This window comes from Drosophila takahashii, chromosome 3L (assembly GCF_030179915.1).
Source record: "Drosophila takahashii strain IR98-3 E-12201 chromosome 3L, DtakHiC1v2, whole genome shotgun sequence".
NCBI lineage: Eukaryota > Metazoa > Arthropoda > Insecta > Diptera > Drosophilidae > Drosophila > Drosophila takahashii.
In genome coordinates this window covers 16,140,575-16,162,512 of record NC_091680.1, presented here as the reverse complement: position 1 = coordinate 16,162,512, position 21,938 = coordinate 16,140,575, and the positions used below count along the sequence as shown (strand labels likewise).

Sequence of the window (21,938 nt, the reverse complement as noted above, 5' to 3'; positions counted from 1 at the left end):
ATACCAACAAGTTTTTGGCTGAAAACTACCCCCAGTGACCTTCTGAATGAAAACTCTAACCCGTTGTGTACTTTGATTATAACTTTATAGGAGAGTGTTTTACAGCATATAAGATAAGATAAGTCTACAATAGGTGCGTGATTGCGATTGGGAGTGCTTTACTAATAGCGTTACTAACATAGGGCGTTTACATCTAATTCGATCGAACATCCTGGGGGTCATGCGTCTAAAGGCTGCGGGAATTATCCGTTATCCGCGATGCGATCCGATCACTGCAGCGTGCTCTGTGGCGGAGTGAGGGGCGTCCAGGTGTCGGCACCAACGACCGGGGCTCCTCCGTTCACCACCGAAACGGTGGGCACCGCAGCTCCTCCGGTAACGGCAACCCCGGTGCCCCGATGCTCCACCGAGTGCTGATCCAGGGACGAGGAGGAGGACTCTATCTTGATGTCGTGGGTGCTCTTCAGGGCGGCACTGGCGCACTCCAGCGTGATGACCGAGCCCTGCTCGTCGCTCGGCTTGTACATGGCGGCCTGGGGATCGTCCAGCGTCTTCGTTACCTCCACGGGCTCCAGCGGATGGGTGGCATAGCTGCAAGGTGGCGGGTGGGCGGGGAATCATTGATAGCTACGTTAGCGGTAAGAGCGCACAGTTCCCACACCGATTCAACCTACCCGATCTCCAGGGGAATGTACTCCGGCTGGTAATACGCGGCGGCGGCATTCTGATATAGTCCGTACTCCGCCCCCGATCCATTGTGCCATCCACTGGCGCCGGGATAACTGAGGGCCGAGGGCGCATTGAGCACCGCGTTCGTGTACAGCTGGTGGGTGGGCGAGGTGGGTGTGGGATGGTACACCTGGTGGGCAGCTGCTGCTCCGTACGCCGCTTGCGGGGATCCCGAGGCTCCCACTCCCACTCCCACCCCTGCCCCGCCCCCAACGCCCACTCCGGTGCCATAGATGTCCGTCTGGGCCATGTTGTACTGGTGGCTGTGCGGCGTCAGGTGGTGGATGGTGTAGCTGGGCGAGGAGGTCGTGTAGCTGGGGGATCCGTTCGTGGGCGACGGCGAGTTGTGGGAGGCTGAAAGTGGAAAGTGGACAATCAGGGGTCATTCCAGTCGCTTAGGGTTAACAGTTTCTCTGGCTATGTCGTTAGGTGACAATTTAAGTCTTCTTATCTTCTTAAATACACAAAAAAAGGCATGTCGCTCTAAAATTGATATGTGCATGTAAATTTCTGGTTATGCAAAACCCATATCGTTTTTACATGAAATACTCATATCGACCATATAAAATTTACCTGGTCCCATGTCAAGCTAAAATTGATTTTACATAATGTAAAATCGATCTACGTTTCATATCTTCCTAATTTAGCTATATTCAAAAAGATTTTTCAATTTGTACTAAATAAAGTAAATATTTTGAATATTGGTAATGTGTTTTTAGTCTTGTAAATCCTATCGGCATTATAGCTAATTATCAATTTTTTTTAACCAAAATCTGAGGAGAGAGGATATAGATTTCGTAGGCAATTGAAATCCATTAAAAATCTTAGTGGTATAAAATAAATCAAGTATCATCGAATGAGAACTTTAAAGCTTTAAAGTTACCCGAGAAACTTTCTAATTATATTTCTGTTATTCAAGCTAAAAGGTCACGTAACTGGGCACCCAAAGTGTGGTACCTTTGGTGAGCCCTTCGGGTATTGTGCCAGGATTTAAGCTATAAGCTACTCACAGATATTGCGGCCACTGCACACGTTCATGGGCATTGGTCCCGGTACGCTGGTGGCGTTCCAGTAGTTGCCATTACTCTGCCAGCTGCTGGGATACGAGAACACCGAGGCCGTGGGACTGGCTTCGACCGGCATAAAGCCGGATTGGGCGTAGGAACTGCTGAAGCAGCCGGCACTCGACGAGGATCCAAGTCCGCCGGTGCCGGAGCTGCTCACACTGGTGCTCACGGATCCCGTGGACGAGGAGTGCAGGCTGGTGGGCGTCTGCGGAGCCGACGGCGGTTGCGGTGAGGTGGATGAGGCATTGCCGGCACTACCGTTCGATCCGGAACCGGAAACGACCCTGGGTCGACTGTAGGGCGTGGTGCGAGTGGGCGGCGCTGCACTGCGTCCAGATAGTGACCTGCCGTAGCGATCGCAGGTGGCGCCCGAAGAGGGACCTACGGAGGCGGCGGCGGACGAGGAAACGCTGGGACAGGTGGCCACCAGCCCGTGACTCTGGGCGATGGGCAGCGGAGGAGCAGCCACCGCGGCAGCCGTGTAATGAGTTGGCGGCGGGATCAGCCAGCCGTAGTGGGTGTCATGTGGATACAGCGTATCCGGTCGCTCTTTGGCATCGAGAAAGGCCTTGGCGAATGGATTGTACTTGATCTTCAGCGAGGTGACCTCCTCGTTCTGATAGGCCGTCACCGCTATAAACTGGGTCTCCGGAAAGGGATAGGTGACCACGTGACGCTGCTCGGAGCCCACGCGAACGAGATGCACACGTGGCTCGTATTTGTGCAAAGAGTTTAGCATTATCTATAAGGAAAATGTATATAGTTTATGAAGTTAAGGTTTTAAAAGCTTCTGCCCACCTGTCCATTGCCATTCGTCTTGTTGGTTAGCTTCACTTTGGCAAACGATATCGGCTCCTTCATCCAGTGCGCACCGAAGTTGGGAGACTCGGGGTGTACGTAGATGGGGTTCGACGGGGGAACCTCCGCTTTGCCACCAGGAACCTTAAAGATAAGGAAAATAAAGGGTTTAATTTGTGTTTGAATAAATTATAAATAAAACATATTGATTGAGTTTACAAAGATACTGTAAAAGAGTAAAAGTCCTTTAAATTAATATATAGAATAATAGATTTCCATAAAAAAAGTCTGAGTTTATTTCTATTTTAATAGTTGCCATTACTTTTTTGTTTAATTTATTTAATTTAAAGATTGAAAAATAAGTTTGGTTTAAATTGACTCAGAAAGTTTATTAGATAAAATACAAATGCAATTTTCTTATGAGAATTGAGCGATTTAAATTATGAAAGAAAGACTAACGTTTTGGTTTTTTTTTTTCAAATTTTCCAAATTTTTTGTGAGAAGATAATCTCTCTTGGGTTTTAATCTAGAGGATCGATCAGTTAGATTTCCCTGACTGAGATCGGTTAATAGACTTACCCATTCCCCGTTGACGTACTTCCAGCGATGTGAGTCGATCTGGACGAACTCCAGGAGGACGGTGTACATGGCGGCGGGGTCCAGACCCGAGGCACTGATCTTCACCACGGGGAACATGCGCCTGTTTGTGACAACGGAGATCGCAATTAGCAATTATAACAGTTATATAACAGTCGCCATGCATTCGTAATAGTTCGTAAACAGTGAGCGCAAATGGTCAACTGCCACGAATCGTTTACCTTTGCCTTTGGCCCAGACCCAAGCACCCAAACTCCTAAACTCAAACCCCGAGGTGGAATTGGAGGAGAGAAGAGGGGTCCGGATTGCGTTGTGGGCAAATATTGGATCGCTCATGCGGGCTCTGTTCCACAACAATTAGTACAAGATGGCGGCTGTTGCCGGGCCACGCTAATTAGCACCTGACCAGGCCAGCAGACCCGACTCTCGGCCCGGTTCCAAGTTCTAAACGCGCGTTTCGCATACATACACACACACACACACTCCCTGTACATATGCCCGTAAATTGGTAAATATTTTTAGTTATTTCAACAAATGTTGGCATGTAAATAAACACACGTATAGACGTATATCTACACTCGGAAAACCACTCCAAGCCAAGTATATAGAATACCTTGAGGGTCCAATGAGAGTACTTTATAATAGCTGGGTACTACAATTGAAAATATTCCAACTTCCAAATGAAACTCAAGAGTTCAAGAATTCTATTCCTTAACAAGTATATAGAATTCCTTATGGGTCCAATTACAAGAGTTAACGAATTCCACCCCTTATCTAGTATTTAGAATTCCCAAGGGTCCAATGAGTTCTTTTTAACGCTGGCTTTTACAATCCAAATTTACAAACTTTTCTTTAATAGAACGCAAGAGTTTTTTTTATGTAAACTACTACATGGTTTTTTTTGAGTTTAAAAAACAAACTACCTGTTTTTTTTTGAGTGTATCGGCTTCAAGCTGAACTGGAGAAACGTTAACGCTTCATTATGACTTGCAAACGGGGAGCAGTGAGATGAAAACCATGGAAAACCGATGCAGCAAAAACAAAAGCGCAAAACCTCATTGCCAATTTGCATAGGAAAACAAAATGCGCCGCCATCGCCATTTAACACATTCGAATTTCGAACAGCCCCCGACCACCAGAAACCAATTTGACTCACTCACCTGCCGTTTTTGGTGACGATCATCTCGTTGGTGAGATTCTGGAATCGCAGCCAGAGCTCCCGATCGTCCAGGGAAATGCGCAGATTGCGATCCAGTTCGTTGGGACTGCCTGCTCCGCCGACCACTCGATGTCCTCCATTTCCGGATACGCTGGCTCCGCCTGCGGTCACCGCCACCACTCCACCCAACCCATGACCATGTCCGTGTCCATTATGGGTCACATGCTGTGGGGAACCACTGTCGCCACCGCCAGCACCACCACCTCCACCGCCACTCACATTGCCACTGAGTCCGGTCGTTGGATCCACGGCGGACAAGATGTGCGATGTGGTCATGTCAGCTGCAAAGCACAAAAAGAATATTCAATTTTTAAATTCGAAATTAAAGTTAACATTTTTAAAGAAACTCGTACTTTAAAATACATTAAGAATTATTTATAAGTAGAAAATAATAGCGAAAGCCTATGACAAACTTGTTATATTTATACTAAGACCTAAACCTTGCCTAAACGATTTGTAAAAAGTATACAATTAGTTGAAAGTTAATCCATTAGTTTGCTTACTGTATATATAAGTAACTTTAATTTAAAGTAAACATTTAATTTCGTATAAAAATTGGTTTTATTTAAAATTTAATTTTTATATTGGGGGTAACTTTTTTTTATAGGTTGATGAATTGTAAAGGCAATTTCATTATATTAAACAGTTTGGTATTTGTTAGTTCGAAGTTTACCTTGCATTCATAAGAAAGTGAACATTAAAAATGTTATTGGATTACAATATAATAATAAAACATTTTTTAAAAATTCATAAAATAAATATAAAAAGAAAGAAGGTTTCATACAATCAAGAGACATAATTTTGAGTGTCCCGTTCGATTTGGAATTTGGAAAACATTATTTTCTGAACGTCTGGAATACAATCGCAACCGTGGTCAGTGTGCATGGGCATTACATCAAAGCAATCTCACCCGCCTGGCCGCCGAAGTGTCGGCTTTATGCGTTTACAGCACTCTCCCAGGAGCATTAGAAGAATGCTCGTCCAGCTCTCTTGTCGGCTTTTAATTATATTGCACACTTTAGCCATGCCTGGGATTTTGTCTGCGAGTGGGTCTGACTGGGATTGGTAGTGGTACTGGGATTGGGATTGGGATTGAGGCTGTGAGTCTCAGTCGGCTGAGATGCTGGCTGGCCATAAACAACGGGCACCCTTTTTATTTATGGCCGCGGCAACAAACACCTCTGTTTTGCGTCGGGGTCGGGCCAGGGTCATTTGTTCGGTTCGGATGCTCGAAAACCCCTCAGATGTGCCGGTTCGTTTCAGTTCGGGTGATGTCTAAATTCTGGGCCCCGTCCACCGAAAGTGTTTCTCGCAATGTTTTGTAATCATAAATTAACAAAATGTATTAATTGTTTTGTTTGTTTTTATTGGGCCACCAATTTGGGGCCAAGTGCCGCCGTCTAGGATTCTTTTATGGCCACGACCCCAAATACCTAAGACCGATTGTTCTTGCTTCTTGGATCCAGATTTGATTTATTGGAAATTTCTTTGCCCATCTTCCATCATAAAATGGCAACAACCGAATGCGGTTCGATGTCTTTCGTATTTGTCAACCATTTAATGTGATGGTGTCAAGCGGACAGGTTTCTCTCGGGTTCTAGGTGAGACCCACATAAAACGAACTCTACAATCAATCAGCAATCAGATGTGTGCCCTCTAGAGGGTTCTAAAGCTCGAAAACGAAATCAATCAAAGAGGTGGTTCGGGGATTTACTTGAGAATTTTGTGGAGGCATTAGAAAGATATTATTTAAATGCTTGTAGAATACTTTAATCATATACTTTTTCCTTTTCATTAAATGTATATCACTTCATGCGAATATTTGATCTATTTTATAATAACGTAGACAATTAAAATTCGGATGATATTTTATAATATGTATTGATAGCGAAATTCCTGTTGTCTAATACAAGTTAAAAGACCCTTGACAACTTATTACCCGTATATTCGTACGCTTTTATCGACAACCCCCAACCAATTAAAAGTTTCAAATTGATTTCAATCAGTTGAATTTCAAAGTTTAACCACTTCAGCCCGTCATCGGAAAGTTATGCTCAATTTATGGATTTTCAAAGGTTTCCGTTTTACCAGCTCGTGTTCGCGCCGCATTATCCTAATTTTCACGCGATTCTTGGCGGGGTTTTCTCATGTGCCCAATAGACGACATCATAAAAATTCACTCTTCATGACGGTGCCGCCGATGGTTCCCCACATGGTGGGGGCCTCATGGCTCATGGCCGTGTTTGTGTTCCACATCGATCCGCACCACCACACCACTCCAGCGTACAGCCTCCAGCCTACAGTTCTCCCAGCTTCGGCTCCATCACTAAGCTTAATGAAAAGCTGTTTCTGTGTGTTGTCTCCTCATCCGAGGAAGCGTGTGTGACTGTTTGCCCATGTGTATATACTATATAGTATGTAGTATATACTTTGACTTTTGATGGCAGCCATGACGGGTTTCGGTTTGGGCTTTGCATCGGACTCTTTCCCCATCCGCTTTGTTGTTGGCTTTGTTGATTTTTGAATCATTTCGTGACTTTGATATTTACTCAGACGCTTTGAGAGGTTTTTTTTTTCGTATGAAATATGCGCGCTATTCGAAATCGAACCGAACCTTTTGTAATAGGCGCTTACGTACTCAAAGTACACGTACTAATGGTCGTCGATAAAAAAAACACATTCGGCGAATCTTAGATAAGTACATTTAATTTTTTCAGCTTAAACTTTTAGATGAGGGAGTGCCTTTACGGTAAATTTAAATATATATTGCTAAGCTAGAATGTCAAACGTCTCTTTAAGTCAGAAAATAACTGAACAACCACCGTGAAACATTAAATTAGCCGTATATTTGCTGCATTTCATTATAAACTTTAATTGCGTGCACATCAAATTGACCATTTATTTCGTATATTCCTATTTAAATGGCTTTTTAAAAGAGTAGTTTTTATAAACCCATAAATATGTATGAATTAAAGGTGTACACTTATCAGGAAATTTATTTGAACACCAGACTTTATGCGCTTAAAAAAAAAAATCAAAAATGTGTGGTTGAGTTTGGAATATTAGGATTTAAAGTTAATTGTTTTCCTTCTGCCTTTGATATTTAATGAGAAATTATTTCTAAGTTATTAAGTCAGTGGCCTCGTATTCTTTGATAAATATATACAAACGGAATTTTAATTGTTAAATCAATATTAATTTTTATTCCTTTTGATATCAACACCTTGTTTGTTCCCTTATTATTACCGATCTGTACGATTAACCGTACACGTGTAATATTATTTTTATTTATTTGCCACGCAAATCGATTTATCTACTCCGATTCGCACTTCGCTCGAAAGGACTACATTTCGCACCTGCTCAGGATGCTGGCGGGTGGCATCGATGACAAGTTGCTGGTAGCCCAACGGAGGCGATTAAACCAAATTTGCTAAATTTCACACACCACTTCGCATGAAAATAAACCGAATTTAAATTTAGACACTGCGGGGGCGTACTGATTTCGAGCCTCCGAACAAGCGGAAATAGCAGCGAAGTAGGGTAATCGGATACCAATATTTCCGGAGGACAATGTCAAAGGTCGCTCCTTGAGAAATAAGGGGGAAACGGGTGGATTTTTCCGCCTACTTAGGGGCGTAGTGGGCGTGCCTCTACACACCGATTGTCACACTTTTGTTTTCTGCACTGCACGGCACACTGATAGGCGCACTTTATGAGTGGCGTACTAAAATTTTGTACAAACTGTAATTAATTAGTAAGCATTTGTCAAGTACTAAACGATCTGCGGGGGCGGCGGTGGGGGGTTCCTTCTGGTCTGTTTATGGGCATCTTTGATTTGCATTTAATAGGATAATTTTCACATGCGTCGTAATTGGCTGGCGATCGATCGATCGGTGTTTTTGGCAATCCATCTCTGAAGTCTGCGTTGAAATTCTTATGTCCCCACTAATTTGCGTGTGAACGTCTACCACGCCCACGGCCCGGGAGATGGCTCCTCCCGCCCCTTTCGGCTGCTGTTTTATGTCATTAGAGGTATTATTAGGATCGTTAATGGGGGATTTTGTCACTTGCCCGCTGGATTTCGGGCGGCTCGTCAACACTTTTTTTTGGCCAAGTGTCAAAATCTGTCTGTTTGGTGGTTTTGTTTGGTTTCGGCATTTGATTTTCACACGTCCGTTTAAATAGGTTTGCCAATTTGCTATTTGATTACGTTTATGGTCATATGTCACACAGTGAAATAAACACTGACATTTTATGATCTCTGAGCTCTCGATTCGGAGAAGCGACTATAAGGTAATGTGAACTTTTGGGCGCCACCTACTTTGGGGTCAACGGTTGGGATTGCGTAGATTCGACGGGACTCAAATAAGGCCGTCCATTTTATATTGCAGTAATTTTATTCGCAAGATATAAAACTTAATGTGCTTACAATTTTTTTCCCAACATCCAAAACACTCTCTGAATTATATCCGACTTGTAAAATGTATATATTTTGTTGCCCCCCGGAAATTTGGAATACAGATACAATTTGTATTGTAATGTTTAATAAAAAGCAAACCAATATTTTACTAAGCTTAAAATCAATATCTTAAATTAAAAAATATATACAAAAAAAAAAAAAAAAATCAAAATTACTTTATATACGTTTTAAAAAGAATAATGTATATTTATGGTTGAATCAGAAATAGCTTAGTGAAGAATTCTGGCGGAATTTAAACAAGCATCAATTTAAATTATAGCTTAACTCAGCGTAAAGGGATTTCTATCTAAGCGTTTTCTTCTTCAGTGGTTTAATTGAGTTACACAGAGAAAAAAAGGATCAATATGGAACTGATATTGTTTCATATCAATATTTCCATATCAAAATGGTATGATTTCATATCAATTTGGTACAAAAACATATTTTAGGAAATATCATTTTGATATGAACACAGATGGGACCAAAATTGATATAAAAAATACCCGATTGATGACTATTTTTGGTATTTATTTTTCTTTCTTTTTTTTTATTATATTTATATATTTAAATTTCAATCTTTGACCCGTAATGCCTTTCAAATTTACGGTTTCTAATCAAAGGACTAACGTTGAGATAAACTTACAAATTTGGAAAACTGCTCCGCGCCGTAACTCGGCGTTCTCGATATAATCCAGTGGGAAAACTCCGCGAAGATGGTTTGGTTTTGGTTTATGTTAAGCTTGGAATACTCCCAATTCACGCACTTTTATGACACTAGGGCTCACTTGATTTGGGATCACGTCGCGAATCACTATCGTCGAAAGGATCGTTAAAAGGTTAAAAGAAGGATGATACAGCCGCGCACCGCGTGCCTTTTTTCAGGTTTTCAAGTTATTTTTGTTCGATTCGAGCCGAGTTTCGAGTTGTGCGCTGCCGCCGATCGTGTGTTTGCGTTGCCACCGTTCCCGAGCTAATGATCAACGATCGGTGCTAATTTTTTCAACCATCACAAGCCGCGCTTTCGGTTCCTCTATTTCTCATTTCCCGTCGTCGTCTTTGGCCGACACCGATGTTGTTTTGGCCCGTGATGGCCGGCTAGCGCAACAACTCTTTCCCTATAGCTCAATAGCCGTCCCGTTCTGGCCCGTTCGGTGATCGGTTAGCTGTTGCTTAGGCCACACCCTCTAACAGGTAATACCGCTGCGGGATCTCTCTTTCTCACTCGCTCCCGCGGCTGGTCAGTCTGCCGGCCATCGCTTGGGAACCGGCAAAAAGGCAACAGGTAAAAAGAGCCTTGGTGGCTCTGGGTTCTCAGGTGGGTCGGATCGTTCGGGGCGAGCACACCTCCCAGAATTGGAGTCCCAGGCTGTAACCCCCGTGGATAATCGTTCAATATTGCATGCGCCAAAAATTAAGTGAAACGTGTTTCGGTTGCTCAAAATCATTGCACAGAGAAAAAAGGTTATGTCTATAATCTGATCGTTACTTTCTGTCCTTTAAAATAAAGTATTTTTTGAGCATTACTAAGAATATAAGCTTCTTCATAATATTTGTTAATTTTATATTGTCACAATTGAATCAATTTAAAAGGGGCTTTTTGAAAACGGGATGATAAATATATTTAATGGTTATTAAGAAAGATTGTAAAGATTGTAACATACAATTCGTAAGTGATGAATTTTGATTAAATATTTATATGATTTTTAAACATCAAATATAAAATCAAACTATGGAAAATGGGTAGTAATATTACACTAGTTTACAAAATAATATTCTTGGTGTGCTCCCCAGCAATTGATGGCAAATTCTGTTAGTGTTGGACCCCTAGATCACAAAAATAGCAATTATTTTTTTTTCGATGGCACAGTTTTTTTTTTAAGATTTTTTAAAGTTCGAAATGTTAAATTTCGGACTTTTTTCGAATTTCTTCTTATATCTCGGCAGATATCCACTTGGTTGAGCCAGTTTTAGTTTTATTTTAAGGTCAATAGATCAGAGCTTAACTTTGCCATACAGATCAATATGATTGGATGAGTAATGGCAGCGCAGAAGCTTGACAAAGATGAAAAATGTGTTTTTTGGTCGTCTGTAAGTCGGCTGTATATATCGTAAAATCTCGAAATAAATCCGTTGAAAAATCATAATGGGTACAAACTTAAAGTGTACATCCTACCGAATAGAACAAGCTGGATATGGCCCAAATCCATGGAAAACTGGATTTATGGTGGATTTTTAAAGTTCGGATTTTTCCACTTTTTTCGGTTGACAGAGTCCAAATTTAAGATTTATCATAGGCGGCGTCATGTAAACAAAAATGAGTGGTGACGGCAGCCGGATCAAAAAATAGCTAAATTTAAAAGCTAGAAAATTATAAAATAAATTTAATTTCTGAAAATTCCTTTAAAAATATAAAATTGCTTGCGTTATGACTGTGAGTATTTTTAATTAAGTACTATCCATTTGGATAGTTCATTCTTATGAAAAAAGTAACCTTAATTTCAAAAATTAAATTCACTTTAATAATTTTCTAGCTTTTAAATATCTGATTTAGCTATTTAGTGACCCGGCTGCCAACACCAATTATTTCTGTTTACATGTCGCCGCCTATGATAAATCTTAAATTTGGACTCTGTCAACCGAAAAAAGTGGAAAAATCCGAACTTTAAAAATCCACCATAAATCCAGTTTTCCATGGATTTGGGCCATATCCAGCTTGTTCTATTCGGTAGGATGTAAACTTTAAGTTTGTACCCATTATGATTTTTCAACGGATTTATTTCGAGTTTTTACGATATATACAGCCGACTTACAGACGACCAAAAAAAACATTTTTCATCTTTGTCAAGCCTCTGCGCTGCCATTACTCATCCAATCATATTAATCTGTATGGCAAAGTTAAGCTCTGATCTATTGACCTTAAAATAAAACTAAAACTGGCTCAACCAAGTGGATATCTGCCGAGATATAAGAAGAAATTCGAAAAAAGTCCGAAATTTAACATTTCAAACTTTAAAAAATCTTTAAAAAAAACTGTGCCATCGAAAAAAAAATTAGTGCTATTTTCGTGATCTAGGGGTCTAAAACTAACAGAATTTGCCATCAATTGCTGGGGAGCATTTCGGCTGTAAACTAGTGTTATTAAACAAGAAAGAAAGCTAGCTTCGGCCAGCCGAAGCTTATATACCCTTGCAGATCGTTCCTATTAACTTACAAATCGCAAAAATTTTAAATTTCGTATTATTTTAATATTATTTTTTCTATCCTTCCCTATTGCAGCTATATAATATAGTCGTCCGATTTTTGTTAAATTTAATTCAAAACTCTGAAATATTAAAAAAAATCATATCCTAGAGTATAAGAGAATACAATAAAAACCAACGGAGCTATAATTTGTTTCCAATTAACTTCCCATTAATTTTTCGATCGTTCCTATGGCAGCTATATGATATAGTCGTCCGATTTTTATAAAATGAAAATTGAAATTCGAAAATATTTAAAAAGAGTCATGTTCTAAAGTAGAAGAGAATACAATAAAAACCAAAAAAGCTAACATTTATTTCTGTGTAACTTTCCCATTAATTTTCCGATCGTTCCTATGGCAGCTATATGATATAGTCGTCCGATTTTTAAAATATTTTATTCGAAATTCTGAAATATTTAAAAAATAATATTTCCAAGAGTAGAAGGTTTTATTTTAAAAAACACCGAAGCTAGAATTTTTTTAACGTTTTCTTCCTATGGGAGCTATAAGATATAGTTATCCGATCCGGTTGGTTCCGACTTATATACTACCTACAATAGAAAGAAGACTTTTGGGAAAGTTTCATCGCGATAGCTTCAAAACTGAGAGACTAGTTTGCGTAGAAACGGACGGACAGACGGACAGACGGACGGACAGACGGACATGGCTAGATCGACTCGTCTAGTGATGCTGATCAAGAATATATATACTTTATGGGGTCGCAAACGTCTCCTTCACTGCGTTGCAAACTTCTGACTGAAATCATAATACCCTCTGCAAGGGTATAAAAAGTCACAAAGCGATTGAAAACATTGAATTCTAATAATGATAATTCAAAAAAATTTCACAAAAGTTTATTGTAACTCAATTCCCACCAACTTTAAAAGAAAGAGATTTCTTTATCACGTGCTGATGAAGCACTGTAAACCCGATTTGTATTTCTTTCCGTGTGGATAAAGTCTGGATTTGCTTTCGGTTGGTGCCGCTCCGCCGTCCACTGTCCGCCGCAGACTGGCTTTGATTTGTTTAGACGCTCGTTTCATGTTTTGTTTGCGCAACCAATTAAAACTTTGTATTTTTTCCATGGGGTCTGTTTGCAGTCCAAAACGGGTTTGCCGATCCAACACTTTTTTTTTGGTAAAATTTTCAGCTGAATTTCGAGTTGTAAACATTTGACACCGTGCGTCAATTTGGGTATGTGGCCAAAATAAATGTTGGCCCGGGGCGGAGTTGCCTTGTTTTTGGGGCGGTACATGACCGCACTTGGCCAAAAGAGATTTGGCATCACAATTGGAGCGAAACTGACTTGAGTGGCTCTTTGATATCGCCTATTTAACTCTTATGCTAGGATTCTGTGAGATAACTTATTTTACTTTTATAATTTTTTTGTTAAAATAGGCTAACATATTTTAAAATATTTTTTTAAAGATATATAATTACTCCGATAATTATTTGTTTATTAAAGAAAATTAAAAAATGGAGAACACGTATCTAAAAATATACTTTAATTAACCATTCATTATTGCCTAAATTCGAGTGCTAACTTTAAAGAATATATAAAAGATGAAGAGCTGTTTTTTCTAGGCTGCAGTATAATCCGATTCATTGTAAGTTGTTTGCTTAAAATTTCTAGATTATGAGCAACAATACGGCAGCTATTTATAGCTTTTTCGTGATTTTTAGAGATCACGCGCCTCTTGCAGTCGCCGACTGAATTTTAGAGTGGATCCCGGCTCGCATTTTAGTCGGTTCCAAGTCATCGCCGCGTGTCAATGGACCAATGGACTTTATCGGGGGGCTGGGAACGGAACGGTCGGACGGTCGAAAAGTTGGGCCGACAGACAAACAGCTCGCGGGCATCGATGGCCATTAGTTTAAGGTCTGCCACGGCAACCCGTCGGGAGTAGATGAGAAAAATCAACAGACTAGGGAACTCAATAAAATAGCCGCGGATGAAAATGAAAATGGAGGGGAGGCCGATGGACGGTGGCTAATGTATCTGCGGGCTGGACAAGTGAATCGAATGGATCGCCATGTAGTTGTCGCACCCGTGACGGATGTGTCTGGTCATTCATTAAAGGTGCCGCTGGTTTTCATTAAGAATCCGTTCGGAGGAGTACGCGGAAATGCAATAATGCAATGCAACCCTTTTTCGAGGACGAGAGCGTCCTTGCCCTAAATATTCACCGCACGGCATTGTAGCCGCTTTATGGCCAATCCTTTCTGCTTGTGTGTTTGCAAACAATTCGATTTTATGGCCGCCTAAGCGAATTTCCCCGCCTCAATTAGGCTGAGGTTGTAAACTCATAAAGCAAACACGCGAGAGTGCGAACGCGGAGCAGGCAGCCGGCGGGAAAAAAGGGAAGAAAACGGGGCCGGCAGGCATTCCGTTTGCACAGGATACTCGCAAATACGCATGTCCTTTTTTTCGGGCGCAATTAGCCGGCGGGAAAATCCCAGTCTGTTTATGTATATTCTCCGATATCGATCCCAGCGATCGAGTTCGTGTCCGAAGTCTTTCGTTCGCCATTCTTGGCTTTCTGCCCATGGGTTCGCCCCTCTCTAGTCTGTTTGCTCGAACCCAGTTCCAATCTCAATACCAAAACCAATCCCAGACCCGAAACCCAAACGCAGACTCATTTACATATTGCTCGTTTTCTGCTGTTTTCGCTGCGCCTACACTCAAAATAAAATTAACCCTAAAGTCAAGGAAATCGCCCTACTTTTGTCTTCAAGACAAGCTCGCCCTAAATTTTAGGGTCAAATTTTTCTATATTTTTGATTTTTTTTGACGTCATATTTCTAAATTTTAGGGTAATTTTACTAAATTTAAGGGCAAAAATTTCTAAAAAGTAGGAAATTTTCCTAAAAAATAGAAACTAAAAACAAAACAAAAAAACATGTTCAATCATGATTTTTTTTTGTATATACGTTTATATTATGTACTCCTCCCTATATACATATGCAGGCGTTGTGTGTCTTGTATATTGTGAATGTTAAAGGTTATGTATTTATTATTATGTATTTGCGCTTGGATTTCTTATCTAACCAAAGCCAAATGTGGTTGTAAATGTGGACTACGGGACTGCGGAAGATTGGGAATGTAGAAATTATGATTAGTTAATATTTTATGTTCATGAAAAAAACTTACAATTTTTTACTTGTCCGTCGTGAGAATCGAACCCGGGTCTCCCGCGCGAGGAGCGAATGGCCTACATACTGGGCCATTGTAGCACTTAAACTTGCTGTGGCAAACCGAGCAATGTATGTAAAGGGTGAAGCGGACAACACATTTGAATACTAATTGCATAATTTTGACCATTCGCGTTTTACTTATTTACATACGTATATACATATGTATATATTTATGCTAACGCAATTTATATTATGTGTAGTATATAGTAAATAACTGAATATAAACCTAATTATTTTTAGTTTACTGCTTGCCATCAATAAAAAAAGGAATAAAAAAAAGTAAAAAATAAATAAAAATAAAATAAAATAAATTAAAAAAAATAAAATAACATTACAAAAAAAAGTTAAAAAATTTTGCTCTGGGACTCGAACCCGCGTCGATTCGATTGCTAACCAAGTGCTTTAACGGTCTGCGCCACGAGTACAGCTGGCCGGCAGCTGACAAGTTCTGGCATTGAACATTTTGGTGTGCCAGAGCATGTGAAAACAACTATTTCTATTTTTTAGAAAAACTTTCTACTTTTTAGGAAATGTTTCTATTATTTAGGGTTAGCTTAATTTTAGGGTTAGGACACTCACTTTTAGAAAAGGTGTTGCCAATATATTTTATTATTTTCGTTTGCCTTTCTATTTTTCAGAAAATAATTTCTAATTTTAAGGGCATTTTTTCTAGATTTTAGGGTGATTTTAGTTCATGGTAACCATTTTCTACATTTAAGAAAAACTTCCTGGATTTAAGGAAAACTTTCTTGACTTAAGAAAAATTTCCTTAGATTTAGAAATAACTTTCTTGTATTTAGAAAAAAGAAATTATAATGGCGATTTTCTAAAATTTAGGGTTAAATTTATTTTGAGTGTAAGTATGTTTGCCCGGTCCGATCTCTCCGTGTTTGCTTTGGGCCATCTTTTACCATCTCGACCATCTTAAACATCTCGGCCTGTTTGCCGCTTGTCTACTTCTGGCTCTTCGATGCCGCTGCAGGATTTTCGTGGAAATGTTTAGCTTTAACGAGCTATAAACTTGAAAATGGCGTGACTTGGTAAACAAAGTTGATTTTGCTTTGAAAATAAACTATTTCAATTAGTAGCTAAGTTTTACTGTATGGAATAAAATGGAAATATACAAACATAGATGTATTTAAGAGGAAGATTTCATTTTTTTTTTTATGGCGGCCATATGTGCACCATTTAAAGATGCATTTTCCTTTAAAGAATATCTTATATTGATCGAAATAGTTTCTTAAAATCCAATGGAAGCTATTCCGGTAGGAAAGACTTCTGCGATTGTCTCAAAAATGGCGTGACTTGGTAAACAAAGTTGATTTCGCTTTGAAAATGAACCATTTCAATTAGTAGCTAAATTTTTACTTTATAGAATGATATGGAAAATTTTGAAAATGGCTTCATATTAGCAGACAAATTTTCCTTATAGAGGACTTTAATTGTAGTTTAGTTTTCTTTAAATATACAAACAAAGATGTCTTTAAGAGGAAGATTTTATTTTTTTTAACGGCGGGCATGTGTGCACCAATTTAAGATGCATTTTCCTTTAAAGGAGATTTTATATTGATCGAAAGAGCTTCTTAAAATCCAATAGAAGCTATTCCGGTGGGAAAGACTTCTGCGATAGTCGCATCGTCATTGTGTTTTCCATCCCAACTCGAATACACCCAGAATTTAACAGCGCAAACCAAGATCTAGACAGGCAAAAAGACGCGGAGCTTCAGCGAAAATGAATCGGCTGTTCGCCAAAAGGACCGCCGCCCGTCCCATGACCAGGATCGGTCATCGCCTGTTTCGAGTTACCTGCTTCAGGGACTCCAGCTGCAAGGACGAGTACTCGCTGACCGATCACAAGTACGATGCGATTGTGATTGGAGCCGGCGGCGCGGGAATGCGGGCGGGATTCGGTCTGGCGGAGAAGGGCTTCAGGACGGCCATGATCTCGAAGCTCTTCCCCACCCGATCGCACACGGTGGCCGCCCAGGGCGGCGTGAATGCGGCCCTCTCGAATATGGACAAGGACGACTGGAAGTACCACTTCTACGACACGGTCAAGGGCAGCGATTGGCTGGGCGATCAGAACGCGATTCACTACATGTGCCGGGAGGCGGCGAAGGCGGTCTATGAGCTGGACATGTACGGAATGCCCTTCTCACGGAAGCCCGACGGGAAGATCTACCAGCGACCCTTTGGGGGTCAGACCTTGGAGTATGGCAAAGGTGGGGTGGCCAGAAGGGCGTGCGCCTGCGCAGATCGCACGGGCCACGCCCTCATCCATACGCTCTACGGACAGACGCTGAAGCACTCAGATTGCTGCCACTACTTCGTGGACTACTTCGTCCTGGATCTCATCATGTCGGCGCAGGGCAGCTGCGTGGGCTGTCTGGCCTGGAAACTGGACGATGGGACCTTCCATCGGTTTTTGGCCAACAACACGGTGGTGGCCGCCGGCGGCTGTGGTCGGGTTTACTTCTCCACCACCGCCGGACACACGTGCACGGGTGATGGAAATGCCTGGGTGTCGCGGCAGGAGTTGCCCCTCATGGACATGGAGTTTGTGCAGTTCCACCCGACGGGCATCTACGGCGCCGGTTGCCTGATCACCGAAGGTGTTCGCGGCGAGGGCGGCTTCTTTCTGAACGCCAAGGGAGAGCGCTTCATGGAGCGGTATGCGCCCAAGGCCAAGGATCTGGCCTCCCGGGATGTGGTGGCCCGGGCCATGACCATGGAGGTCCTGGCCGGCAACGGTTGCGGTCCGCTCAAGGATCACGTGCACCTGCAGCTCCACCACATCGATGCGGAGATCATCAGGCAGCGGCTGCCGGGCATTCTGGCCACCGCCAAGATCTTTGCCAAGGTGGACGTGACCAAGGAACCGGTGCCGGTGCTACCCACTGTGCACTACAACATGGGCGGCATACCGACGGATCACAGGGGCCGAGTGATCACCGTGGATGAGAACGGGCGGGAGCAGGTGGTCAAGGGGCTGTACTCATGCGGCGAAACGTCCTGTGCCTCGGTGCACGGAGCCAATCGCTTGGGGGCCAACTCCCTGCTCGACTTGATTATTTTCGGACGCGTTTGTGCCTTGGACATTGCCGAGAACAGCTGTCCGGGTGATAAGCCACCACAGGTGGAGGACAAGGCGACGGATAGGTCGATGGAGAACTTCAAGTGCCTGCGCAGCGCCAAAGGATGTACTCCCACTGCCGCTTTAAGGATCGAACTGCAGCGGACCATGACCAAACATGCGGCTGTTTTCCGCGAAGGGAAACTCCTCAAGGAGGGTCTGCTCAAGGTCGCCGCGCTGTGCGAGCAGTTCAAGGACGTCAAGGTCACCGATCGCACGCTGGTGTGGAACACCGATCTGGTCGAGACCCTGGAGCTGCAGAATATGCTCGCCAATGCGGTGCACATCATAGCGGCCATGGAGAATCGCAAGGAGTCGCGGGGATCGCATGCTCGCGAGGATTTCACGAAGCGCGAGGACGAACTGGACTACGGGGCACCGATGGCCGGGCAGAAAAAGAAGCCCATGGAGGAGCATTGGCGCAAGCACACCATGACCTTCGCCCTGGGCAACAAGGGCTGCGCCTCGATCAAATATCGACCGGTGGTGGACACCACTTTGGACGACTCGGTGGCTCCCATTCCACCTGCTCCACGCACCTACTGAATATTTAGGGCATTCAGTTCCTCTCCATTGTGTTACTTAGGATCCATAATTAAATACACACAAAGGACAACTAGAATCTGCTTGTACATTATATTATATTATACCTCTACGTTAAAAATTTGGATAAAATACTAATATTTTTGAGGAAAATCAGTACTAAGTTTTTATGGACGAAATTGGATTTTAGCCTGTTTTTTATAAGGCTATAAGGCCAACTGTTTTTTCTAACTCATAACATAGGAAAAACGTTACTTTCGAGAAGATTTAAGGAAATATATATTTTAAAAAATATAATCAAACATAATTGTATCTAGATTTAAACTCCAATCGACTGGGAATTGCATACTGATTTTTTAATACTGATTTTTTCGCATGTTTTTTTGAAAAAATAGTTGTATTTTATTAGATTGTTTTGTAATACCTATGTTTATAAATTATGTTTATATAAGAGCCAACTTTTAATATATCAGTGATAACTATTTACTTAATCCGTCACTTTTAGAAAAGGTACGTAATACAGCTCGAGGATCTCGAGAACCTAGAGCACCATCCACTATAGTTAAGAGATATTTTAATTTAATTTTATCAAAGATATATCAATGCTTTTTTTATTTTCCAATTGAAATAGTGAACATATAGGTAGCCCATTATTCTCCACTGAATTGAATTGGATGTATTTCCTCTCTACTTCCCCTCTTCATGTTCGTTTATGGTTTTCAAGTTTCCTCCCAGAAGGCTTCGTGTCTTCCGGTAGATAAAACAAATGTCCAATAAGACAATGCTCGATGCGAGGCCAACGAAAATATCGATAATAAGGGAGGCCAGCCATTCGCGATCACAATTATAACAAAAGAGCAACAAAGCCATTTTCGACTTGATGAAAAGTACGCTAACTGTGACCAACGCGGAAGTCGGGTGTTTCCAAAAGGGCTCTGCGGGAATCTCTGCCCATTCCCGAAGATGGAGAAGATCTCGGAGGGCAAAAATGTCCTGTCCATCGTCCAGCCTGCGAAACTCCCCGTCCAGTACATGATATATGATTACATCGTCAAAGGCCGAGAATCGTCCTCGTACTGATGTAGGCTTGGAGGTATCGCAAAAGGCCAATTCAACTTTGAGCAAACCCACGGTCGTGGTCGCCAAATGGTTAAAGTTGTTCTCCAGATCCTGGCAATCGCGATCGTAGTGCGAACAGATCAGCAAAAGCCACTCACCGGAAAGTACCTGCCTCCAGTTATCGTCATCGATCATGGTAATTGGTCCCTTTCGATTTTCGCCAGTCAAATCGATTCCGCCTGGAGGAAGCATCGAGTTCTCGGATACGCGAAACGGCAACATGGCACCGGCAGCCAGAAGAATAAGTAGAGTCTTCAAAGACATTGTACTTCAAAGGGTTTTTAATGTTTTCTTCTTCAAGTGGGTTTGTTTTTGGAACACTCAAAGTGACAGTAATAATAATATTTACAAGCCTACTAATCAAAATAAAAATTTAGTATATTTACCCAGTAATAACATTAATTTTGGAAGGATGGATAAATGCCAAAAGATTATTAGGTATCCATCTAATAAATAGTTATAATTATTCAGAGTTAAATAATAAATATTACAAACCTACTGAACTAATTAAATACTTTGTTTTACGTCGCATTGAAATGATACCAGCTGATCGAGGGGTACAGTTGCCACCAAGAGCACTAACATGGCATTAGCAGCAGATGGCTATCGGTCCAACTCGATTGCTGATGCTGAAGCTGTTCCAGTGCGACTGTTGCCGATGTCTGAGTGTAAATAATTACCCGCCACAGGAATAAGTTGTAGGTTATGCGAGCAATGCTTAAAGGAGGATCCGATGGGAGAGCCTCCCCTAATGACCACAATAAATTATTTTCATTTAGGGGCATTTAGCATAGAGAAAAAGCCGAGTGCCTGGTAAAGAAATAATTTATAGCTGTTGAAAACTTAACATGTTCATTTGGTCGCATGTGTGTGCGTGGATGGGTTGGGGGTAAATGGGAAATTGTTGGGGTGTGTGGGTCCAATAATAATGGCGCTTGTTAAGGCTTATGAGTAAATGTTTCGGTGTGTGTGTGGGGGACGGCAAATGAAAGGCCAACATAACAGGACCACACGAATACTTTGCCAGGACATATCTGCCCACAGCCACCCACTCCCCGGACACCAAGGACATGCCCCAACTATTTGGTATGTATTTCGTGTGCCAGTGTGGATACAATTGTTGCTATTTCATATGGTTTTGCTGCTGGGCGGCTGCCAGCGACAGAAAAATTACAGTTGCATACACATTTGCCTGTGTTAAATTGTCCCGCAACCAATACAAAGTGACCTTTTCATTTATTTTTATGACGGCCCCTCCCCCGCACAGCATTTCCCATTTTCCCAGCCCGTAATGCCCGCCCAGTCTTGGCCATAAAAAATAGTTCGCTCGATTCAACCTTCCTGCGGCAACAAATGTTGGTTACTACGGCCCGAAAGAGGATTCCTGGTAGCTGGATAAAATGTTTTTTTGAATTTGTTTATTTCAGACTGGGCCTAATGGAAGGGAAATCTGTTTGCCCATTTCGGTGCTTTGTAATATTATATCTCTGTTTTCTCTGATGAAGGCTTTTTTGTCCATGAAGCATACACGCTGGCATGCCATTCTCATCATTTACCTTATACATCGAAAATTACCATATTTTTCCAGCTCTATTGGCAGCTCGTACCTAAAAACCATAATTGGTCTCTCAAAGAAGTATTATAAGTATTTATTCGCGTGGGTTGAAAAACTTAAAACTGTCTCCACAACTTTGTTGATATCTATTCGACGCACAAGTTTCTTTTTTGCTGCTTATGGTATTAGGGGAAAGTTTGTAGTACTTCGTTAAAGTTTTAGTTTTAAATAGTTCAACTGAAGCCCTGTATTAAATCATAATGTGAAACTAAATGCATGAAAA

At 41.6% G+C, this 21,938-nt stretch overlaps 3 protein-coding genes across 5 annotated transcripts; 1 reads left to right on the top strand and 2 right to left on the bottom strand.

Moving 5' to 3' along the window:
- Positions 1 to 73: 73 nt before the first annotated feature.
- byn (T-domain transcriptional activator brachyenteron) lies at positions 74 to 9,841 on the bottom strand. 3 transcript variants are annotated; one of them, XM_017152610.3, is made up of 7 exons: positions 9,513 to 9,838; positions 4,352 to 4,691; positions 3,174 to 3,294; positions 2,595 to 2,738; positions 1,740 to 2,538; positions 675 to 1,083; positions 74 to 591 (listed from the first exon to the last, which is right to left on the bottom strand). In XM_017152610.3, the coding sequence occupies exons 2-7, from the start codon at positions 4,684 to 4,686 to the stop codon at positions 270 to 272; spliced, it is 2,130 nt and encodes a 709-aa protein (XP_017008099.2). In that variant the 5' UTR covers positions 4,687 to 4,691; positions 9,513 to 9,838; the 3' UTR covers positions 74 to 269. The 3 variants fall into 3 exon arrangements, with proteins under 3 accessions (XP_017008099.2, XP_070071679.1, XP_070071680.1); XM_070215579.1 differs by having other exon boundaries at positions 490 to 627; positions 9,513 to 9,841; XM_070215578.1 differs by lacking the exons at positions 4,352 to 4,691; positions 9,513 to 9,838 and adding an exon at positions 3,593 to 3,669.
- A 7,102-nt stretch (positions 9,842 to 16,943) lies between these two features.
- On the top strand, positions 16,944 to 19,080 carry SdhAL (Succinate dehydrogenase, subunit A (flavoprotein)-like). Its single transcript, XM_017152560.3, has one exon. The coding sequence runs from the start codon at positions 17,038 to 17,040 to the stop codon at positions 18,982 to 18,984; it is 1,947 nt and encodes a 648-aa protein (XP_017008049.3). The 5' UTR covers positions 16,944 to 17,037; the 3' UTR covers positions 18,985 to 19,080.
- Positions 19,081 to 19,584: 504 nt separating this feature from the next.
- LOC108064837 (thioredoxin-related transmembrane protein 1) lies at positions 19,585 to 20,444 on the bottom strand. The gene has a single exon (XM_017152562.3). The coding sequence runs from the start codon at positions 20,362 to 20,364 to the stop codon at positions 19,669 to 19,671; it is 696 nt and encodes a 231-aa protein (XP_017008051.3). The 5' UTR covers positions 20,365 to 20,444; the 3' UTR covers positions 19,585 to 19,668.
- Between the last annotated feature and the right edge of the window lie 1,494 nt (positions 20,445 to 21,938).

Excerpts from the sequence above, each read along its gene's own strand:
- byn (XM_017152610.3), bottom strand. The coding sequence starts at position 4,686 with ATGACCACATCGCACATCTTGTCCGCCGTGGATCCAACGACCGGACTC. Across the intron at positions 2,739-3,173 it reads AGTACGTCAACGGGGAATGG|GTTCCTGGTGGCAAAGCGGA; the intron begins GTAAGTCTATTA and ends CTTATCTTTAAG. Across the intron at positions 2,539-2,594 it reads AGACGAATGGCAATGGACAG|ATAATGCTAAACTCTTTGCA; the intron begins GTGGGCAGAAGC and ends TTTTCCTTATAG.
- SdhAL (XM_017152560.3), top strand. The coding sequence starts at position 17,038 with ATGAATCGGCTGTTCGCCAAAAGGACCGCCGCCCGTCCCATGACCAGG.
- LOC108064837 (XM_017152562.3), bottom strand. The coding sequence starts at position 20,364 with ATGTCTTTGAAGACTCTACTTATTCTTCTGGCTGCCGGTGCCATGTTG.